Source organism: Gobio gobio (assembly GCF_949357685.1).
Source record: "Gobio gobio genome assembly, chromosome: 20".
NCBI lineage: Eukaryota > Metazoa > Chordata > Actinopteri > Cypriniformes > Gobionidae > Gobio > Gobio gobio.
In genome coordinates, this window is record NC_137113.1 from 18,680,304 (window position 1) to 18,696,671 (window position 16,368).

Sequence of the window (16,368 nt, forward strand, 5' to 3'; positions counted from 1 at the left end):
CTGATGTCCAGAGTTAAAATAGGGGGTGTGGGTGGGTTAATGCCATCTGCTAGTGCAGAGATATGGCAATATGAGTCGCAGATGTAAGATTACACCATGAAAAGGTAGTGGGTAAGGGACAGGTCAGATAACATGCCCATACTCACACAAGCACATACATAAAGTGTATACCAATTAATCTCAAATTTCCATGTTGCATCCATAATTACATACAAATGTTCCTCTCGTAATAGTATGTCTGTTTCATAATTTGGCCTCGCTGAGTAATTGCGTGCAAATAGCTCATATCAATCAGCCATTTGAAGTAATTATTTTGACAGAGGTGTAGCCTAAGAGAAAACTATTATTGTTCAAGCCAATTAATCTAAAATCACATTATGTAGATATATTTTAAACTGAAAAAAACATGAAGAGCTGTCACACACAGGCAGTAGTGTCAGACACACCTGGCCTGTGGGGTTACTGCAGGAGACAGATAGAGGGCGGAGAGGGTGAAATTAAACCCCATAAAGGATCTAAACGCAAGAACAAAACACCATTGCAGGATACGAGTAGTGGAGAGACAGAGACCATACTCGGGTCAAGATTAAAGGAAGAGATGCATTTGTGATCAACAGTTGTCGAACAGAGAGGTATATAAAAAGTAGGGTGAAAGGAAAGAAAGGGCTTACAGTGGTAATGACACACTTAAAAAGAGCCTTAGATCAGCTGTGCATTACACTGGACAAACCCTGGGCCTTCCTCAGCCGGTGAAGATTGATCCTGAGAGACAGACAGACACTTGGACTTACAGTCTGCAGTGACTAGAGACAAAGGTCAAACGATTTCGAGAAGGGCATATACCTGGCAATCTGTCATGATGATGATGCAGAGGATTCTTCAGGATATGTATATAGAGCCTGACCTGTTGGCAGAACTCAACGAAGAGCAGAAGCAGGTCATCTTCTATAAGATTCGGGAGGAGCAGGTGCGGCGCTGGAACGAGAGGGAAGGAAGAGACCCCAGCCAAGCTCTAAACAAGAACAGTGAGTCCAGGGTTCATTTTGTACCTTTATTTGATCATGACTACATGAGTCATACAAATGAAACATGAGTGTTTTTTAATAAACTGTGGTTCTAAGAAGAATTTTGACATTTAAGCCACATCTACAAATGTATGATGTATGTCATTGCATTTAATGATTCGATAAATTATCGGTAGCACTTTACAATAAGGTTTCGTTAACATTAGTTAACTACTTTAGTTAACATGAACTAAGAATGAACAATAGCCTACTTTTACAGGATTTATTCATCTAGTTAATGTTAATTTCAATATTTACTTATACATGATTAAAATCAGAACGTGTATTTGTTAACATTAGTTAATGCACTGTGAACTCACATGAACAAACAATGAACGACTGTATTTTTATGAACTAGCTTTATAAAAGATGAATAAATACTGTAACAAATGTATTGCTCATTGTGTTCATGTTAGTTATTACATTAACTATGTTAACAAATGTGACCTTTTTGTAAAGTGTTTCCAAATTATCAAACCAAGTGGCATTTATTAAAGTAAGATAACAAGCACCTTTCAAACCAAATATTAGAAAAGAAAATGTATTCTGAAAAAAGCTCTTGCACCATTTGGTATTTGGATCATTTGTTATCTGGGTAACACTTTACAATAAGGTTCATTAGTTAACATTAGTTAACTACATTAGTTAACATTAACTAATAATGAACTGCACTTATAAAGCATTTATATATATTTGTTAATGTTATTTTCAACATGTACTAATACTATATTAAAACCTTGTTAACATTAGTTAATGCACTGTGAACTAACATGAACAAACCATGAACAGCTGTAGTTTTATTAACTAATGTTAACAAAGATTAACAAATACAATAACAAATGTATTTCTCATCGTTAGTTCATGTTAGTTAATACATTAAATAATGTTAACTAATGAAATCTTATTGTAAAGTGTTACCATTATCTGTTATCATTTGTAATGTAAAATTCTCAAATAAATCCATAACATATATATATATATATATATATATATATATATATATATATATATATATATATATATATATATATATATATATATATATTACATTAAACAAAAACAATAAAAAAAATAAAATAAAAATATATATATATATATAATTCATTAATGCAATTATCTAATCAACCAATCACATGGCAGTTGCTTCAATGCATTTAGGGTGTGGTCCTGGTCAAGACAATCTCCTGAACTCCAAACTGAATGTCAGAATGGGAAAGAAAGGTGATTTAAGCAATTTTGAGCGTGGCATGGTTGTTGGTGCCAGACGAGAGTATTTCACAATCTGCTCAGTTACTGGGATTTTCACGCACAACCATTTCTAAGGTTTACAAAGAATGGTGTGAAAAGGGAAAAACATTCAGTATGCGGCAGTCCTGTGGGCGAAAATGCCTTGTTGATGCTAGAGGTCAGAGGAGAATGGGCCGACTGATTCAAGCTGATAGAAGAGCAACTTTGACTGAAATAACCACTCGTTACAACCGAGGTATGCAGCAAAGCATTTGTGAAGCCACAACACGCACAACCTTGAGTTGGATGGGCTACAACAGCAGAAGACCCCACCGGGTGCCACTCATTTACACTACATATAAGAAAAAGAGGCTACAATTTGCACGAGCTCACCAAAATTGGACAGTTGAAGACTGGAAAAATGTTGCCTGGTCTGATGAGTCTCGATTTCTGTTGAGACATTCAGATGGTAGAGTCAGAATTTGGCGTAAACAGAATGAGAACATGGATCCATCATGCCTTGTTACCACTGTGCAGGCTGGTGGTGGTGGTGGTGTAATGGTGTGGGGGATGTTTTCTTGGCACACTTTAGGCCCCTTAGTGCCAATTGGGCATCGTTTAAATGCCACGGCCTACCTGAGCATTGTTTCTGACCATGTCCATCCCTTTATGATCACCATGTACCCATCCTCTGATGGCTACTTCCAGCAGGATAATGCACCATGTCACAAAGCTCGAATAATTTCAAATTGGTTTCTTGAACATGACAATGAGTTCACTGTACTAAAATGACCCCCACAGTCACCAGATCTCAACCCAACAGAGCATCTTTGGGATGTGGTGGAACGGGACCTTCGTGCCCTGGATGTGCATCCCACAAATCTCCATCAACTGCAAGATGCTATCCTATCAATATGGGCCAACATTTCTAAAGAATGCTTTCAGCACCTTGTTGAATCAATGCCACGTAGAATTAAGGCAGTTCTGAAGGCAAAAGGGGGTCAAACACAGTATTAGTAAGGTGTTCCTAATAATCCTTTAGGTGAGTGTACACATATATACGTATATATATATATATATACATTGTCAGTTTAATGCATCCTTGCTTAATAATTAATATATTTCAAAGAAAAAAATAGATAATCATAAGTTATCTTAATTGTTCATATAATTTTGCCCTTTAAAGTTTAGTTAAGAAATGTTTTACTAAGAAACAGAAAACTTATTTTATAGATTGCTAAAATGTGTAATTTTTTGCTCCATTAGCATCACCAAATGAAATTGCAAAAATGATGATTGTTTTTACACCTTGTAACATTTGTCAATATTCCTTCTGACAAACACAACAGAGCCATATAATGTAAACCCTTTGCAGGGTTAGTCTACGCTTACACATTGTTATCTCTGCATATTAAAGGGCATAGAAGAAAGTACAAAATTCGATATTAAGGTAGTGGTGCAAATGAGCTGGATTAGATTTTCATCATATAGCAAGTGCAATCTCATCGCGTCAAAGATTGTGTCTGTGCACTGACAGCTAATGTCCCCTTGTTTTCAAAAATTCTTCCATTATCTTGTACAGTTGTCATGTTCCTGCAGCATACAATGGATCCCAGTAGGATAATCTCTTCCAGCTTTGTCGCACCGTCTGTGTAATTTTGTCTTTATCTTATCTGAATTCGGTCTGATGGGTCTGGAAAGTGTGTTTTTTCAAGCTATCATTTCACTGTTTGCCGTTTGGTGTCTCTTCCCAGGCGACCGCAGAGGCATTCAGTGGCTTCTGGGCTCAGATGGAGAGGTATGGGTATGGGTAATGGGGGAGGCCCCGGGGGACAAGCCCTTTGAAGACATTGTGGAAGAACTGATGGAGGACAGAGCCAGGAAGCAGGCCCAGCGAGAAGCACAGGAACTCCGGTGAGAGAAACATGGGACGGGGTCAAGGGACAGGAGCAGTGGGACACTGTGGGTGGGTGAAGATTGACAGATGTGATTCAGCTTAAAATTGAGAGAAGGGGGGGGGGGGGGTAATAATGATAAAAGTACAGGGGGATAGAAGGTGCATCACTCAAGCTCTGCTGAATTTTCTGAGGCGTGTGAAGGAGGCAGAGATTGAAAAGAAGTTTCGAGATGCCATGGCAAAGGAAAAGGCTCGCTTCGTGGCAGAAAAATGGAAGGAGGAGACAGATGACAGAAAGGCAGCCAAGCAGGAAGAAGAGGAAGATCGCATTAGAAAGGAACTGAAGGTTGGTTTGGCTGGAGTATGTAACATTTTTTAATATGTGAAAAAACACTGAATATTTTATGCAACTATTGTGAGAGAGGGACAGTTCTAAACAAAGCATTGAATAGAGCATCATGCCTCATGTCCTCTTTTAAAGCCAAGTGGATTTTCAAAGATGAACTAAGTAATTTTGTTCTCATTAAAAAGTTTTCAAATGATTAGTGCTTTTGAAAATTATGTTGTTAATTATGTACATTATGTTCCATACAGGCAACATAAAAAAGACCAAAAACACAGAAATCTTTTCTTATATACACAATATTACCAAAAGTATTGGGACACCCCTCTAAATCATTGAATTCAGTTGTTCCAATCACTTCCATGGCCATAGGTGTATAAAAATCAAGCACCGAGGCATGAACACAACATTTGTGAAAGAATGGGTCACTCTCAGGAGCTCAGTGAATTCAAGCGTGGTACCATGATAGATTGCCATGTGTGCAATTAGTTCATTCGTGAAATTTTTCCTGACTACTAAATATTCCAAGGTCAACTGTTAATGGTATTATAATAAAGTAGAAGCAATTGGGAACAACCGCAACTCAGCCACGGAATGGTAGGCCACGTCAAATCACAGAGCGGGGTCAGTGCATGTTGAGGCGTACACTCTTAATGTCTTTTTGATTTTTTTACACAATAATGACTTTAAATGATCTTTTGGGATCATGTCTCAGCCAAATTTGACGTGCGATTAATTTGCGATTAGATTAATGAAATCGCCACATCGTGTAATTAATTAGATAAAAACATTTTATCGCTTGACAGCCCTAATATATACAGTATATATATGATATAAATATTATTTATATATTTATATCTTCTATATTATATATAAATATATATTATATATATAAAACATATTTTATAATACATTTATAAAATAGCATAACAATCTTGATCTCAACGGCTCAGTTGTGACAAAAGATCCAATAGTTAAGGGTCCTTGCATTTATTCTTCAACCAGGCCTTTAATTATCGTCTTATAATAGAGACTGAGGTTAATTAAGCTTAATTGCTATGTGTTCCATGTTCTGAGAATGAATTATTTAAAAGTTGGCAACCTCTCAGAATGTAGATAGTGATCTCTGAGACACAAGGCCAACATTTGTACGCCTGATCTATAATAGAGTTGAAAGCACTGATGTTTAGGTTAATGACATTGTCCACCGAATTAATCATTTATATTCCCAGCTTAATGGCACCGAAAATGAGAAAGCTAAAGCAAGCTGCGGCGAAACTTCTGTGCCTTTGTGTTAGCTAGGGCTGATTCTTTCTCCTTTTCTCACAGAAATATGAGGAGGAAGAGAGACAGAGAGGCGAGGAAGAAATCCGCCAAACTGAAGAGAGGAGAGCAAAGGAGCTGTTCATCTCTCTGAAGCAGGCGGAAAAGAGGAGTGAGAGAAATGACAAAGAGTGGCAGGAACAATGTGAGAGAACAAACGGAATGGGAAAGAAAATGGGTAGTTTGGCTGCTCTAATATAAAGTAGCTTATTTCTATTCAAATTTCTCCCCACTACCCGCAGTGCGACGCTCAAAGGCGGCGGATGAGGAGATGAAGTGCAAGGCACGACGGGCTAGAGATGAATACAAGCGTCAGTCTCTGCGGGCTATCGAGAAGGGCCTGGTGGCTGGACTCAGCGGTCTGTTCCATAAGACACACCCGAATGGATCGGGTCACAACCGACAGCACGGCACGGTCATTGAACATCTGACCACTCCAGCTGAGGCCAGCCATTCACCCGCAACTAGTGCTGGCCAACTCACTTCAGGCCATTACAGGCGCAGACAACACCGTCGTTACAGCAATCCAGTCGCACAATCACTCACAGAATGGTAAAATCAAAACAATGATAACTGATCCCAACCATACCTCATGTGTTTGTTTAATATTGTGTGATATTGTTTTATGCACCAATAAGTTGAGTAGTGTAACTTACATTCCAGGCAAAACATACCACTACTCTGTTTGCCAAATTAAGTGAAACAAAAATGAAACATTTGAAGGCTAACCACACATCACAAAACTGTCTTCCACTGCCTTTCAGCCCTGTTTGGATTCGTCCACCTAGGCCAAACTCTCGCGAATCCATCATTCGCTGGTTTAAAGAGGAGCAGAGACTGAGACGAGCAGGTTATGAGCGAAGCTGCAACACCATCGCCCCCTGGTTCCACGGTAAAGACAGCTAAAACATTCCTAAGGACCCTTTCACATCAGGGCTTCAGCACAAGAATCATCCAACCCTTTGTCTCTAAGATATAATGGAAGGGCGATTTCACAAGATAGTAAACTAGAATTCATTCTCACGACTTAATTCATTCCCTCGTCTTAGTAAATCATAGCCATGTTGAACTAATTAGTTCCCTCATTTTGGTTTGATTAAAATAAAGGGAACAATTATCACATTATGGCCACGGTTTAGTTAAATGAGGGAACAAATTACATTGTGCGCACAATTTACTTAAAAGGGGACGAATTAGTAAAACGTGCTGACATATTAGTAGGCCTACGTCTGGGAACTAATTGTTAATTTGTGGTCACGATATACTTTTTTCTTTTTTGTCGAGTAGAAAATCAGCATATTAGAATGATTTATGATCCTTGACACTGGTAGCCTAGAAATCTAGACGGACCCTAGCGGCAGCAAATCTAATTTGCAGCCAGTGTAGTCTAGCAACTCTCTGTTAGCTTGCGATGGGTGGGTGGGCGGGCTTAACATAATGACGGCAGAGTTGCGGCGGTTCCGCGTGCTACTCGTAAACAAAGAAGCTGGCGAACAGCGGTCTTTCGAATCGGCTTTGGCCGCAACTCTGGAAGACTTGGAGTTAAGCTTTTCTTTGAGGAAAGAACAAAGAACGGCACTGAAGTCATTCTTAAGAAAGGAAGATGTGTTCGGGGTTTCGCCGAACGGATACACGAAAGTTTAATCTTTCAACTAGCTCCGCTTCACCTTCTTTGTTGCTCTGGTTGGTTGTAGCGCTATCCTATTGAGTGCAGAGGGAATTTGAAAGACAAACGTTTATCCCACTCCTCGGATTGAGCCTTGCCAATGGTGTGTTCCCAGACCCAACATCTGATGTGGGTCTGGCTTGTCAGGCTATGACACTGGAGTAATGGCTGTTGAAATTTCAACTGTCATCACGGGAATAAATTACATTTTAAGATATATAGAAATATAAAAAGTTACATAATATTTCACAATATTAGCCTACTGTTTTACTTTATTTTTTATCAAATGAATGCAGCCTTGGTGAGCATAAGAGACCTCTTTCAAAAACATAAAAAAATCTTACCGACCCCAAACTTTTGAACAGTAGTGGATAGATATATAGATGAAAAGCACAACAGGCAAAATCATAGGCCTATAAGAAATTACAAGCGACTGTGCAAAGCTAGCAAAAACACATCGTGAGAACTGTCCGTTAACCATTGACTGCACTTTAAAAGGTCAGTGCCAAACGGGGTCACTTGAAGTTGGAGTTGAAATTGTTTGAACTTTAAGCGGCACATTACAGCGCTTGACCGGCGCTAGGGCAGCGCTGACGGTGCACTCCACAGAGTTCAAAAGCATTGGGGCAATGTTGACAGGAGTCACATAAAACAGCCACTGCTGTACTTTTAAGAAATGGACTCACAGTTTAGTGGGAACACGCAATAGTTCAGTGGTTGCAGTGAAGAAAACATTGATTCAATCGAGAAAATAATAATGAAAGAGACAGAGAGAGGAGGAAAGAGGCAGACAGAAAGACTCAATAATTCAAAGCTTGTGCCAGGATGAGCAGATCCACAGTGTGTGGCTTCTGATTGGATAATGATACGATTAACGACCATCTGAGTGACGCTATTCGACCAGGAAACACGAGAACGCTGCCAGTGCCAGCGTCACTCCAAGATCAGAGCTCAACATCTGCACTTCCAGCTCTCACTCAATATCTCTCCATATCTGCCTCCTCCTGTCTGTCACTCTGCCTCATCCCATCTCTGGCTCTCCATCTGTCTTTCTCACTGTCACCCATCTCCTACCTCTGCAGGAATAACATCACGGCAGGAATCAGAGGCTTTGCTGACGAATGCCTCAGAGGGCTGTTTCTTGGTCAGAGTGAGTGAACGGATCTGGGGCTACACGCTGTCTTGTCGCACCACCTCTGGCTTTAAGCACTTCCTCATTGACGCCTCGGGTGATTATTACAGCTTCCTAGGTGTTGACCAGAACCGTCATGCCACCTTAGCTGACCTCATTGACTTCCATAAGGTAAGCTCTCTTTCCTGGAGTAGATAAAGTCTTGGAAGGCAATTTAAGAGATTGTTAGCAAGAAATCGAACACTATATGTCTATGGAAGTAAAAGACTCGTTATATGTGGGTTAACAAAATGTTACTGTTGGACATCCTCCTAAGTAAAATTATATATTTTTTTATTAATGTGTGACGATCGATGTGACATATTTTGTAAAAAAAAAAAAAAAAAAAGTAACCCGGTTTCACAGACAGGGCTTAAGGCAGGATTAGACCTTAGTTCAACTAGGACATTAAAGTAGCTTTTTTAAATGTGCCTTAGGGGGGAAAAAAACATGGTCATACACTTGAGACAAAACAACAGCACTGATATATTGTAATATTTGTCAGTGCAAGTTGCTTTAGATAAAACAGCTCAAACATGTGTTTTAGTCTGGGACTAGGCCTAAGCCTTGTCTGTGAAACCTATTTATATATATATAAATTAGGGGTGTAACAATATATCATGTCACAATATTTACATTTACATTTTATGCATTTGGCTGACGCTTTTATCCAAAGCGACTTACATTGCATTCAAGGTACACATTTTTTTTTTTTTTTTTTTGTCAGTTCTTGCTTTCCCTGGGAATCAAACCCATGACCTTGGCGTTGCTAGCGCCATGCTCTACTGTTTGAGCTACAGGAAAGCTGTACAATATATCGCAATAAAAATGCAACAATATGTATCACGGTTACTGACAATATATATATAGTTCACCCACAATGAAAATTACTGTGTGAGAAAAAAATCAAGTTTACAAAGTTTTACAGTAGTGTCAGTTAATCTACTAATGTTGAGTTAAATGTATAATAACGCAATGGGGGTATTTGTGGGTGTTGATAATACCAAATGTCTTATGTTTCCAGTAAAAAGTGACCTACATTATTTTAAATATATCTAGTCAGAGACAGATCGCAAACATAATCGTCTAAAATAATTCTGTATTTTTAGCTTCAGAATCATGAAGATTTTTAATTTGGTCTCATCAATGTCCTGTGAATTTGGGTTACCAGTCCAAGCCTGTTCATTTCCACCCCCAATGTAATACCAAATTCAGCATTTTAATCAACAGTAAATTTTTTGTTAACATTTGACCATGTCTTTAAGTATCACAATAATATCGTATCATGAGTTCAGTATCATGACATGAGGGTATCATTACACCCCTAATTATATATCTATCTATATATATATATATATATATATATATATATATATATATATATATATATATATATATATATATATATATATATATATATATATATATATATATATATATATATATATATATATATATATATATATATATATATATATATTAGTGCTGGCCACTATTCATCAAAGAATCCTGAAAAAAATTATAATTTTCCACAAAAATATTAAGCATCACACACGGTTTTCAACATTGATAATAAAAAGTTTCTTGAGCACCAAATCAGCATATTAGAATGATTTCTGTGTGACGCTGAAGACTGGTGAAAGCTGATTTTCTGAACTTTTTCTGTATACTGAATACTACTACTGTTGTAGCACGACTGACAAACACGCTCACAGGGCGATCGCAGACCCCATGAGGTATGAGGAACATAAACGTGGCCAGCACATCTGTCCTTCCATCTGTGCGTTTGATGCAGAGAATTGATAATTGATGCCTAGCTGTCTCAGGACTGGTGTTGATTTTGTTGGCTGATAGGCTGCTTTTCCTCCAGGAGGAAGTTATCACCACGTCTGGAGGAGAACTACTCCAGGACCCCTGCAGGCTGAAAAGCTCCGCTGCTGACTACGGAGGGCTTTTTATGTGATGTTTTTTCCTGAAACTCAGAAGGCATCGCAGCTCAATTTGGCTATTCCATATTTCTTGAATTTAATTTCTTTCAACAGCACTGCACAGCTTTTATTTGTTGTCTGCCAAGCTTCTTCTGTCAAATGTAAATAAACACTTTTTACTTGCATTCATTTGCTTATTTGGTTTCAATGTGAGTGACAGGAAAGGTGTAGTCACATCAGACTTCAAGTATGCAGAATTATTTTTCCTTCCGCAAATATGGGCAAGAGGATATGGTGTCACACTCTAGGTAATGGATGTGAAAACTCTCATACTCTCTTGATTAGGTACTTATTTTCCATAAGTAATTACTTCACAATCACCAGAAAAGTATAATCTATATAGTATGAATGTGTTTAGTATGAATGTATCTGAACGTACTACATGTGCAATGTTGTCATTATCATATGACCTACCAGCATCAGTTGCGGCGCTTCACTACCATTTATACATTGTCTCCTGTAGCCTCATGGGATAGTAAAGTGTCCATTTTATGCACACTTCAGAATCTTGCTAGAAGTAGTAGGTCATCTGGGTGCTTTTTTGTATTCTTTTATTTATGAGTACTGTGAATTCGGACATACTTCTTTTGTTTTTCGCCTAATATATAGCAGGAGTACGCAATTTTGGATGCAGCCACTGTCTGGCAGAGTTTAGCTTCAACACTAATAAAACTCACCTGCCTGTAGCCTTCTAATCTTGAACCTTGACCCAAAAATTCTATCATCATTTACTCACCCTTATGTTGTTCCATACCTGTATGAGTTTCTTCTGTTGAACCAAAAAGAAGAATTGTGTTAACCAGAGAGTTGATGGTAGCCATTGATTTCCATAGTAGAAAAAAATACTTTGCAAGTCAATGGCTACTGTCAACTGTTAATATATCTAAATAACACAAAATATATTATTGTGTGTTAAGCAGAAGAGAGAAATTCATACAGGTTTGGAACAGCATAGGGGTGAGTAAATGATGACAGAATTTTCATTTTAGGTAAACTATTAAGGTTGGAGTTAAACTGCAGGATAGTGGCTTTTCAGGACCTAGTTTGCACATCCCTGCTCTAGGTCCGCTGTTTTCAATCAATAATAATAAATTATGATGGTATATTTCAAAAATGTTAATTTACCAACACTAAACTATCCTGCAGCAATACAAATCATGCAGCTTTGCACTTATTTGTCTCTGCTGGAAATCCAGCTTAAAGCTGCAGTCCGCAAGTTTTGCATCTTTACGTGATGAATCTAATGCGTGGATGAATCTAATGTTTTGAACATGTGTGGCTGTCATTCATTCACCGGACTGGTGTGGATACTGTACTTCGCAATCACAGATTCTACGTCTTGGAAGTATGACAAAAATAAGAATGTTCACAGAAAAATGTCATCTGAACAAGCAAGTAACTGCCACTTTTGTTCTGACCAACTGAGAAAAAAAAGCATTAAAATAAATTGCACTACCAACAGTAATTGAATCGAATGATCGCTTAGCTCACATCACATCAAACCATGCAAACTATTGTTATACTTTGTTCTCAAATGGTTAATGTTAACAACATTAGTGTTACTGCGTGACTGTGTGTATTTAGTGTGTACTAGCGTTACCTGTAGATTTCTGTGCTTTTGACTACGGGTGAATCTCCAGTTGTCACTGATGATTGTCATATGGTCCTTTCTGGATTACAATCTGCCATCAAAATGATACATTTAATTATTCCAGCTGCTGTGAGAAAAGGCTATAAATGATCCGCCACCTGAAGCATCCGCGCATGCGACAGCCAGACTCCTTCATGTATACAGACGTAACGTAATGGCACAAAGACGAACGGCGCCATGCTCGAATTTCCCGCGGAAAGCGACCTGTACCACTCAAATTATAACACATTATTACAAGCTTACCGTTCTGAATCGGGCTAGGCTAGGGTAAGGAGATTGTTTTGGAGATTGATTGTTTCTGGTTATGTACTTCATCAAATTGATTTTAGATCATTTTTAACCAAAAAACATTACAGACTGATTTAAGCTGGAACATGGTGGTCTAAACCAGTCTTTTGGTGATGTAATCAAGTAGTTAATTTTGGACCAGCAAAAAACAGTCATACCGAAATGTTTTATGTTTATCTGCTTACCCCCAGGGCATCCAAGATGTAGGTGTCTTTGTTTCTTCAGTAGAACACAAATGAAGATTTTTAACTCCAACCGTTGCAGTGTAATAGTCGTATAATGCATGTCAATGGGGATATTTTAGAGTATGAGAGCAATGAGAGTAAAAACACATAGACATACGAATCCTTATTAAACCATGCGGCTCGTGGTGACACATTGATGTCTTAAAGGTCCTGTTCTTCGTGATCCCATTTTTCAAACTTTAGTTAGTGTGTAATTTTGCTGTTAGAGCATAAATAATACCTGTAAAATTATAAAGCTCAAAGTTCAATGCCAAGCGAGATATTTTATTTGACAGAAGTTCCCTTTCAAAGCCTACAGCGAACGGCCGGTCTGGACTACATCCATGTACATCCTGCTTTAATTACGTCAGTAGAACAGTTTGTCGACTAACCTCCGCCCACAAGAATACGTGAAAAAGGGGGCGTGGTCTTGTTGCTCCCTCGTGGAGAAGAGGAAGTGTTACATTCGGTTCGGTTCGGTTGCGTTTGTCGCCATATCGTTCAGACGCTGTTATTTTCATCCCGGAGTCAAATCATCTTTGTTTGGCCTTCAGGGGCTGTAGTTTGAGCGCGTTCATCTCCCCGTTATGGTAAGAGGCGTGACCTTCCCGGGCAACGTGAGCTAAGCTGCTGTTGAATCACAACACGGGAATCGCTGGCACAATCAGAACTCGTTACGTATTTCTGAAGGAGGGACTTCATAGAACGAGGAAATTCTCAGGCCGTTTTGAGGACAGTGAAAACAGCAGTATACAGATAAGTAAATTGTGTGAAAAATACAGTTTTTTTACACATGAAACATGAACACATGTTATATTGCACACTGTAAACACAATCAAAGCTTCAAAAAAACACGAAAAACGGGACCTTTAAGACACGAAACGATCGGTTTCTGCAAGAAACTGAACAGTATTTGTTATTTTTTTACCTCTTATCAGACGAATGTCATCTAGTATTCCCAGCGTCATAACTTCTGGCAAATAAGGTCAAAATACTGGCGCTATCAAAGATATAAATACGTAGATGCCTCATTCGACCGATCCGCGCAGGCACTAATGAGGAATTTGACCTTATTCGCCGGAAGTAATGGCGCGGGGACGGCTGATGCAGAGTCATAGAAAAAAATGAAATAAATATGGATATTTTTCTCACACAAATGCATTGATTCGCTTCAGAAGGCCTTTATTAACACCCCGGAGCCGCGTGGAGCACGTTATTTGACGGACAGATGCATTTTTTTATGGACTTCAAAAACAGAGCACCTATTACTGCTATTATAATGCTTGGATTAGCCAGAACATTTTTAATATAGCTCAGATTTTATTCGTCTGAAAGAAGAATGTCATATACACCTCGGATGACTTGAGGGTGAGTAAATCATGGGCTAATTTTCATTTTTGGGTGAACCATCCCTTTAAGGTTGTCCAGACATAGTGACCAGCCAATGATCAGCTTGTACCACCATATGACTAGCTTTGACCAGCTATAGTAACCAGGTTCAATCCCCAGATACCAGCTTAAACTGGATTTTCCGACATGGAGTGGTCAATGTGTGATGCTTACTTCATTGTAAAGCCCATCTTAACTCAGATCATTCTGGTCTATTGGCTGGTTTAGAGAGGTTTTAGGCATTTTTTTTTTTTTTTTGCTGGTCACACTAGGAGACCATCTTAAACCATATTAAATTAAATAAAACAACAAGAATTTTGTGTTTCAGCTGTGCAGGTCTTCTACTAGTCAAATATTGGTCACAAATATAAGTTAACCAAATGGAAACATTGGTGCGCAACAAAAAATTAGCCGTCTGTCCATATGCAAACTTGCAATGTGTAGTGTGACGACCTCACCCCGTGATGTTTTACATGCTAGTCTTTCCACCAATTTTCCAGCCTACACAAGTGTCCCTCTATGATCCGCATGTCCCTGAGCACCAACAGTTACTGACTACAGTCTGACTTCCTGCACACTCACAAAGAGAGTAAAGGGGGGATCAGGTTTCTGTGAAGTGCATGGCTGACCTTGCTTATCTGCACATTGTTCAAGGGGAAGGAGCTATTTCAGCTAGCAGTACTGACAAAGACCTGACAAACACATAACAGTGGAGTAGGGGTGCAGGGTGACAAACTGTGATGAAAGACAACGGAAAAAAATCATGGGAAAGGCAGTTTCAGTTTACCCATATATTTCCAGTCAAGCGGGTGTTTTTCAATGGGCATCAGCAATTGATAAGACTGTTGTGTGTTTATGTGTGTATCTTGGGGGGGAATGGAAAATGATATACTTATTGATATACCAGGCAGCTGATGACAATCAGAAAATGGTAACAAACCCATTACACTGGACACAAAAGGTTTCCTATCAAGCACTGGCCAATGTAACATGATGCTGACAGGTAAACTGACCTAATGATATTCACAACACATACTTTACCTAAAGAAAAACTTTTGTAGTTACAACAATTGCAGAGCTTGTGGCCAAAAACCAAAAAAAAAAACATGTAAATGTGCATTGCAAAACTCTGATATTTAATGAGGTTTCAAAATAACAACCTTCTGCTCACCAGCATAAATATGTAACTACCAAACCACACTGGAATAACTTAACTTGCTAGAGAGAACAAATAATATATGTTGCTACTACAACTTGTTTTCTGCCATGATTTGAAAATCATCTAGTAGAAGTATCTTCTCCACAAAATACTCTGGTTCCTTTAGAACAAGATGCCAGTGAAGATTGTTATCGATTACATACCCTGAGAAAACATCAGTTTGCAGCAACATAATTCAAAATCATAGCGAGATAAAATGGGCGACCTTGGGAAAAATTGGTATATCTAGACTTGAACTGAGACAAACAATAAAAAAAAAAAAGACTAACAGACACATCTTGGGTTGTTACAGTTTGATTAGCCTGAAGAGTTTTCAGACCCTCTTCAATCAGCTTTCCTTCAACAAAATGGGCTACCACACGATCTCAGCCAGAAACAACAGAATACCAACTATGAGAAAAAAACGAAACACAATAGGACCTACACATTTTTTGGTGCTTGTCCCCTATATACCATTCAGTTTGCTCATATAAACCAGTTTGTGGGAAAACAAAATCATGTTTAAGGTACTAGGTTTATATGAAGAGGAACTAATGGCTGGATTTTCCATGGTCTAGTTTTATTTTAGTATTATTAGTTTACTATTATATAACAATAACAGCACTGCCACAGTCAGGTTAGTGGCATCAAATCTTCAGACATCCAGAATTTAGTTTGAGGCACTTGGTGGCTAGTGCAAGTAAATATCCTCAAGCAAAATTGTATAGTGCGCTTCATTTTCAGAATTATGTCTGTGAAAGAGTGTGTTCTTATAATAACAGATATTTTAATTACAAATATATTTTCCAGTATTTTTCCCAGTGTTTTCGGTGCAGCGGTTCACAAAGACCGCCATTATTTAAATGTATTCCTCCATGATAGTCTGTTATTACTGTATAATCTATTTTAGATAAACCCACCCTAAACAGCATTACAATC

General features: G+C 38.4%; 1 protein-coding gene across 1 annotated transcript; it reads left to right on the top strand.

Moving 5' to 3' along the window:
• Positions 1–862: 862 nt before the first annotated feature.
• Positions 863–10,654, top strand: sh2d4bb (SH2 domain containing 4Bb; the record flags this gene model as incomplete). Its single annotated transcript, XM_079845568.1, has 8 exons — positions 863–1,025; positions 4,046–4,205; positions 4,381–4,534; positions 5,861–5,999; positions 6,097–6,406; positions 6,619–6,746; positions 8,603–8,823; positions 10,562–10,654. The coding sequence occupies 8 exons, from the start codon at positions 863–865 to the stop codon at positions 10,652–10,654; spliced, it is 1,368 nt and encodes a 455-aa protein (XP_079701694.1).
• Between the last annotated feature and the right edge of the window lie 5,714 nt (positions 10,655–16,368).